Source organism: Pempheris klunzingeri, chromosome 16, assembly GCF_042242105.1.
Source record: "Pempheris klunzingeri isolate RE-2024b chromosome 16, fPemKlu1.hap1, whole genome shotgun sequence".
In the NCBI taxonomy this organism is placed as follows: Eukaryota; Metazoa; Chordata; class Actinopteri; order Acropomatiformes; family Pempheridae; genus Pempheris; species Pempheris klunzingeri.
This window is the reverse complement of record NC_092027.1, coordinates 2,192,902-2,200,746: the sequence shown is the minus strand read 5'-3', so window position 1 is coordinate 2,200,746 and position 7,845 is coordinate 2,192,902. Positions and strand designations below refer to the sequence as shown.

Sequence of the window (7,845 nt, the reverse complement as noted above, 5' to 3'; positions counted from 1 at the left end):
AGTGAATTCTGCTGTATAATACAGTTTCTAAAGGTTATCTAATCAACAAGTCACTAAAGTGTTTGAGTTGAATAAAATGTATCAATGACAAGATGCAATTTACATCAATATGAAACTAATTTATGTTTGAAGAGCTGATTATTCTGTTATTTTTCTGCTCTGAGTTCAGAAAAATTATGTTTCTGAGATTTTAAATTAAACATTAAATATAAGAATTCAGGATTTATTAAATATTTGTACCTAAATGTGTTAAGTATTTTATTGCTGTGTGTTACAGTGAAACAAAGACTGTATTGTTCTAACACCTGATATCATACAGGTGTGGTATCAGTATAGGTCAGTCTCAGCATCTACATTCTGGAATATTGATTTACACCAAAACTGTTTTTTGTCATTGAACTTGTTTTGATCCATGTTCATTGGTTGTTAAAGCAACAGTGGGGAAACGTTCAATCTGCTTGATCAGACTGTTAAGATAAAGGCTTGGAGAATGGATGATGTTCATGAGAGTCCTCAATACAGGTTTGTGTGTGTGTGTGTGTGTGTGTGTGTAGCTTCCAGCTGCAGCAGTCAGTTCAGTTTCTGTTCTGTCTGACTGAGGGAGGTTTTTGTACGACGCTTTTTCACTGTGTGAACACCCACTGACTGTTGATGTAGTGTCGACTCTGACAGTAGTAAACTGCTGCATCTTCAGTCTGGACTCCACTGATGGTCAGAGTGAAGTCAGAGTTTGATCCACTGCCTGTAAAACGGCCTGGAGTTCCTGATGCTCGAGTGTTAGCGTAGTAAATGAGCCGTTTAGGAGTTTCTCCATCTCTCTGTTGGTACCAGAATAAAAGGTGATTGCTGCTCCAAATATAAACATCCTGACTGATCTTACAGCTGATGGTGACGGAGCCTCCCACAGCAGATCTCACTGCTCCAGGCTGAGTCACTGTGACCTGACCTCTGGACTCTGAGGGCACAGAGACAGAAACATAAAGCAGCGTCACGGTTTAGTCGGCTTCATTTCAGAGGGACGGATGTTGGTAGAGGAGAGGAGTCTGATGCTCTGGACTTTACCTGTGAAGCAGCAGCAGAGGAGAGTCCAGATGAGGACGGAGGTCAGAGTCATGTTTGTGATGAGGAGGATTTCTGTGGCTTCTGTTGTTGTGAAGGACGGCTGTCAGTCATCCAGTGTTCAACTCTCAGGACTATAAACTCTCCCAGAGCAGTGGAGCATGGTGCTGCTGATGCAAAGTGGCTCTCTATGGAAATGCTCCCACTGACCCCAACAGGGACTTTTGTGCAACACACATTTGCATTCTGTCCATTTGAGAGGGAAGAATAAGTAACCAGAAAACCTGCTCTAATTCCTGATCATGATATGGGCTAAAAGAAGGGGAATAATTGTATTGTGGTGTTTTCATGAGCAAACAAACGAGAAACGACACGTCTGATATCAGACATTCTCAGTCAGACTACAGACAGATTTGGCCTCTTGTGTAATTTCACTGTCTCCATGTGACTGGACAGACCTGGATGTGGTGGGTTCACACCTGATCTGTGGGTGTCTGTGATGGGAACTGGGACCTGAGACATCTATACTGGAATTATCAAAGTTTAAGGACACTGAATGTTGACACTCCTCATAATTACTCTTTCACATAATAAACATGGTCTCTGCACATCTGATTTGAGGATTTATTTGAAAATATTATGTATGGGAGGATTTAATAGAGGATAATATTAAACTTTGAATGAAACCTGAGTGATACAGACTGGGAATATTGTCCTGGTGCTTTTGGAGCAGATTATCTGATCAGGACATGATGAGGTGATATTTTAACACACAGTGACCAAAAATACAGGTGTGTGTTCATCTCTGTACTTTTATCAGAGGAGGACAATCTGTGGTTCAAATGACATCAGACATATTCACATTAAATAAAACAGTGTGAAAGAGACAGCTGTGTGCTGCTGATCTTTCTTTGACTTATTTAGTTACTTTACTCTTTTTTGTCCCACAGATGCTTTTGTACTCAAATCCATGTGGTTATGTTGGTGACAACTTTAATGTTTATTCCACTTCAGTGTGTTTTCTTGAGTACAGTTTCAGGCCAGTCTACTTTACCCACTGTGACTCTGATCTGATGTTTGAAACTCTGATCCATCTACTAATCCAGGCAGCCAAGGGGTTAATGGACATGAAAAGAGATCTTTATGGGAATGTGTTTTTACAGAGAGAGGACATGAGGTGTATGATGCTTTTATATACTTGAGTTAGAGTGTGTGTGTGTGTGTGTGTGTGTGTGTGTGTGTGTGTGTGTGTGTGTGTGTGTAGCTTCCAGCTGCAGCAGTCAGTTCAGTTTCTGTTCTGTCTGACTGAGGGAGGTTTTTGTACGACGCTTTTTCACTGTGTGAACACACGCTGACTGTTGATGTAGTGATAACTCTGACAGTAGTAAACTGCTGCATCTTCAGTCTGGACTCCACTGATGGTCAGAGTGAAGTCAGAGTTTGATCCACTGCCTGTAAAACGATCTGGAGTTCCTGATGCTCGATTGCTAGTGTAGTAAATGAGCAGTTTAGGAGTTTCTCCATCTCTCTGTTGGTACCAGTGTAAATAGTTCCCATTATAAACTTTCTGACTGATCCTACAGCTGATGGTGACGGAGCCTCCCACAGCAGAGCTCACTGCTCCAGGCTGAGTCACTGTGTACTGACCTCTGGACTCTGAGGGCACAGAGACAGAAACATAAAGCAGCGTCACAGTTTAGTCGGCTTCATTTCAGAGGGACGGATGTTGGTAGAGGAGAGGAGTCTGATGCTCTGGACTTTACCTGTGAAGCAGCAGCAGAGGAGAGTCCAGATGAGGACGGAGGTCAGAGTCATGTTTGTGATGAGGAGGATTTCTGTGGCTTCTGTTGTTGTGAAGGACGGCTGTCAGTCATCCAGTGTTCAACTCTCAGGACTATAAACTCTCCCAGAGCAGTGGAGCATGGTGCTGCTGATGCAAAGTGGCTCTCTATGGAAATGCTCCCACTGACCCCAACAGGGACATGGATTACTCTGATGATACCGTTCATCAATGGATCAATCAGGTCAACATAGTATTGATTAAAAATGGTTTAATACCAATTTTATTTAATTTTACATTTTTGCTTACAGACAAGTTTTTAAGTGTCTTCTGTTTTCTTTAAATAAATTGTATAACAATCAATAAATTCATTTCCAAATGTATTTGTATCAAATAAAATGATTCATTCTGTAAACTTGTTTCTCTGTTTTATTGTCTTTTTTCATTTTATCTGAAAAGATTTTATAATCAGAGACTATTTCTGTAGAGTTTGTGTCAGAGTCAGAGAGCCGTGACTCTTTACACTGAGAGGTTTTTGTACGGCAGCTCAATGAGTTTGTATCACTGTGGTACACGTTCGGTGGAGGAACCAGACTGGATGTTAGTCAAAGTAAGTCAAATGTTTCAGATTTCTGTTATTTCAGGAATTATTCTTCTTGTTATTTCCTTCATATTCAGTGTGGCACAAGAAATAGTTGATTTTCCTCTTTGATCAATAATTTTTGCACAAATATTTTGCACTAAAAGACAAAGTTAGCTTTGGCAAAAGAGATCTAAAAAACTAATTGCAATGGATTTAACTTAAGCCAGAGGATAAATCATTATTTCCAACATTAATGGTAAAGTTGCATCGTGCAGGTTTGTAGGTTTAGTTCAGACAAAGTCAGAGAGCCGTGAATCTTTACACTGAGAGGTTTTTGTACGGCGGCTCAATGAGTTTGTATCACTGTGGTGGACTTTTGGTGGAGGAACCAGACTGGATATTGGAAGTAAGTTTCTGCACTAAAACTAAATACTTTATCCTGCTTTAGAATCATTTTTCAAATGTTGAGGCAGATAAATCAGCTTGTTCAGTGTCTAAAACTTTAAATGTACATGTTTTTCTTTCTGCTCCTTTATCATGAAGGCTAACTCAGAGAAGCTTCACTAAACGTTTCTTTAAATATTCCTGTCAAACTCAAATTTAAACAGCTTGAAGCAAAAGTAAAATGTTAATCTAACTGTAAAAATATTCACCAGGATTAGTTATAACAACAGTTATATGTGTTGTGTTTCCACAAGAAAATATAACTGTTGTTACAATGAATTGAAATTCATGTTCTACGTGTAAACTTGAACAGAATGAAGATAAAAAATGGGTATCTGGAAATGTGCAAAATCTCAGATGTCTTCATTGTGCCATGTTTAGTTTGAAACTGTGAAAATCTCTTGAACAGTTTGGTAATGATGTCTGAAATCGTATTTGATTCGATTGTGGTCAGTTAATTTTCTGTGCTTTTAACATTTTCATTAAATCCTTTAAGGTAATGTATAATTGATGATGTGGATGATTTTAATGAGAACCTGTTTAAATGAGGACAGTAGCTGATATTTTATTTCCAGTGTAGTTTGATATATTTCTTGTCACTCTGGATGATGATTCTCTCTGTGCTGATGTGCATGAGAGGCTTCTTAAAGGGAAGTGAAACAATGTGTGAGTGAGTGAGTGACTGGTGGAGCAGAAAAAGCACCTGACAGAAACTCCTTAAAGGACAAAATCAGCTCTCACATCGTGAAGGTGTCCAAGTGTCTGATGGTTGATTGACAGCTGTGTGGTCCCCGTCCTCTAATCTGATTGGTGTCTCCTAGGTGATGTCCGTCCCACCCTGACGGTGCTGCCCCCCTCCGGTGAGGAGCTGGAGAAGGGGAAGGCTACGCTGATGTGTCTGGCCAACAAGGGCTTCCCCTCAGGCTGGAGTCTGGCCTGGAAGGTGGACGGCAGCAGCAGCTTCAGCTGGGAGGAGAGCAGGAGCCCCGGGGTGCTGGAGAAGGACGGCCGCTACAGCTGGAGCAGCACCCTGAGGCTCCCTGCTGACCAGTGGAAGAAGGTGGGCTCTGTGACCTGTGAGGCCACCCAGGGCTCCCAGTCTCCAGTCTCAGAGACACTGATGAGGAACCAGTGTCCCCAGTCCTGAGCTGACCCACTGGGACTCTGCTACTGGTTTTACTCTGCTACTGCTCTCAGTCTGACTTCCCTCTCTCTGATTCTCTCTTTCTCTTATGACTCATTTCAACGTTACCATGTTGGCGGCTGGTTTCGACATTTTAAAACAATAAAGATTTTATCATGTATGTTATAAAAGTGGCATTGAAATGTCTCTTTATTTCCATCTTTTGACACATATTATGTATTAGAACCAGATTAACAAAAATAACATGTACATGTAAATGTATATGTTTTCCAGATTACTTTTTAAAGATTTTAAGACTGTAGATAATCTACTATTGTTGTTCCAGTTTTATCTACATTAAATAATGTTGGTAAGAACACATGTGGTTAAGACCATTTCAGTAGTAAATCACAAAGCTCTCTGTCATAACTAATGCCTAATGTTCATGTGTTGTTTAATTGTACCAAGGAATTATTCTGAAGACCTGAATTAGAAAAGTCTAGATAATAATGATTATTTACAGAAAGCAGAGTATCATCTGCATACAGTGATAACATGAATCTAATTTGAGATTTTAAACTCAATAACAATGAAACCAGTCAGTGTAATTTCACTAAAACACTTTATATAAATGAGTATATGACATTTATTTGCTGTCTGTCAGCAGAATCAACATATTGTCTTGTTTTATTGCTTTACAGTCATGCTGACATTCTGTGTGTGTTAAAACAATAAAGATTTATTCAGCAAATCAGCTGTGTCCATGAATGTTAATAAATACTGTTTTCATGTGTTGCTATCTTAGATTAAATCAGTGGGTTCATTTAATCCAAAGAATTTATCCAAGAAAAATTAAGACTTTAAAAATGTTATGTAGCAATTCTATCAGGAAATAAAGCTCAGTGTCCTAATCTGTAGTGAATTCTGCTGTATAATACAGTTTCTAAAGGTTATCTAATCAACAAGTCACTAAAGTGTTTGAGTTGAATAAAATGTATCAATGACAAGATGCAATGTACATCAACATGAAACAAATTTAAGTTTGAAGAGCTGATTATGCTGTTATTTTTCTGCTCTGAGTTCAGAAAAATTATGTTTCTGGGATTTTGAAATCAAACTTAAAACTTAAACTCAAATTCAGTGTGTTTTCTTGAGTACAGTTTCAGGCCACTCTACTTTACCCACTGTGACTCTGATCTGATGTTTGAAACTCTGATCCATCTACTAATCCAGGCAGCCAAGGGGTTAATGGACATGAAAAGAGATCTTTGTGGGAATGTGTTTTTACAGAGAGAGGACATGAGGTGTATGATGCTTTTATATACTTGAGTTAGAGAGTGTGTGTGTGTGTGTGTGTGTGTGTGTAGCTTCCAGCTGCAGCAGTCAGTTCAGTTTCTGTTCTGTCTGACTGAGGGAGGTTTTTGTACGACGCTTTTTCACTGTGTGAACACAGCCTGACTGTTGATGTTGTGTGCACTCTGACAGTAGTAAACTGCTGCATCTTCAGTCTGGACTCCACTGATGGTCAGACTGTAGTCGGTCCCTGAGCCCGTCCCAGTGAAACGATCTGATATCCCAGACTGGCGGGTTGAAGCACAGGAAATGAGGAGTTTAGGAGCCTCTCCTGGTTTCTGAAGGTACCAGCTGAAGCAGTAGCTGGTGCTTTGACTAACTTTACATCTGATAGAGACAGTCTGTCCTAGAACAGCAGACTGAGATTCAGGAGACTGAGTCAGGATAATTTCTGCTGATGAATCTGGAGAACATGAAAAAGAGGAGAAGGGTTATTGAGACAAATCCAGCCTGGAGGAAGATGATCAACATCCAAACAGAAGATAATCAAATGTTTAACATGGAGAACAGATGGAAGAAGGTCAATGCTGCTTGTTTCAGTGATTCTCCATCATAGCAGAGCATCATTGTGGTGAACCTGGCTGCACCCTGAAGCAAAGTTTCCAGAAGAGAGTCTCACCCTGAACAAGGAGCCCCAGGGTGGCCAGCAGTAGAGTCAGTGACATCATCATCGTGCTGCCGGCGTGTCAGCGTCTCTGAAAGGTCTGAACAGCCACCGATCAACACTGGTCTCTTAACGTCTGGGAGCAGAGAGGCAGGACACACATGCAAACACACAGAGTCAGTGAACTGTAGCCGTCCTCAACATATCATGGAGTTTCCCCTCAGAGCTCAGACTGTTGAAATGATCCATGACATGATGATGGGGTCTGAATGGATGGCAAAAGGCTGCGAATGAGAGCTGAAATCAGTTTTTACATTTCAACCAGAGTGTTGTTGAATGAGCTGAACGTGTTGTTTAAGGTCTCAGAAATCTATTCCACCAAATCACTGGTCTTCATTGGTCATATGACATTTTATGATATTTCTCTTTTACAACATGGAACAGGAGCTGTGTGGAGATAAATAATGTGATAATAATAGAAGAAGTAATGCTAAAAAGGAGGTGCAGTTTCACAGAGTCAGTGAGGCTTCAGAAGGAACAGAACATCTTATTAACATCAGTGCTGAGAGTAAAGCCGCTGTCAGTGTGGAATGGCAGACATCATGGCTGAAAGACAGTTAATTCTCAGAAAGATATTCTTCTTCACTGTTGATCTCCTGCCTGATCAGATTATTGACTGATAGAAGGAGAGAGAACAGGAAAAGGTCTTGTTTACTACTTAGATTGTTGTCTGTGAAAAAGCTGAAACTACGGCTGTGTGAGTAGGTGCTTGACAACACGTGTTTATTCCTGAACATGAGCATCTAAGATGAGGATCAAAAAATGCAAAAGCAATACAGGACGTGTCTGCTGCATATACTGTTTTTATCCAGCTCATGATATTCATGTATGAGAGTGTG

The 7,845-nt window shown here is 40.2% G+C and overlaps 2 gene segments (V, D, J or C); one reads left to right on the top strand and one right to left on the bottom strand.

Annotated features, from left to right (window-relative positions):
• The first annotated feature begins 3,430 nt into the window (after positions 1 to 3,430).
• On the top strand, positions 3,431 to 5,165 carry LOC139215481 (Ig kappa-b4 chain C region-like). The segment is given in 2 exon segments: positions 3,431 to 3,449; positions 4,688 to 5,165. A coding segment is annotated over 1 exon segment (255 nt).
• Positions 5,166 to 6,232: 1,067 nt separating this feature from the next.
• Positions 6,233 to 7,055, bottom strand: LOC139216020 (Ig kappa chain V region 3368-like). The segment is given in 2 exon segments: positions 6,233 to 6,745; positions 6,962 to 7,055. Coding segments are annotated over 2 exon segments (372 nt in total).
• Positions 7,056 to 7,845: the final 790 nt, after the last annotated feature.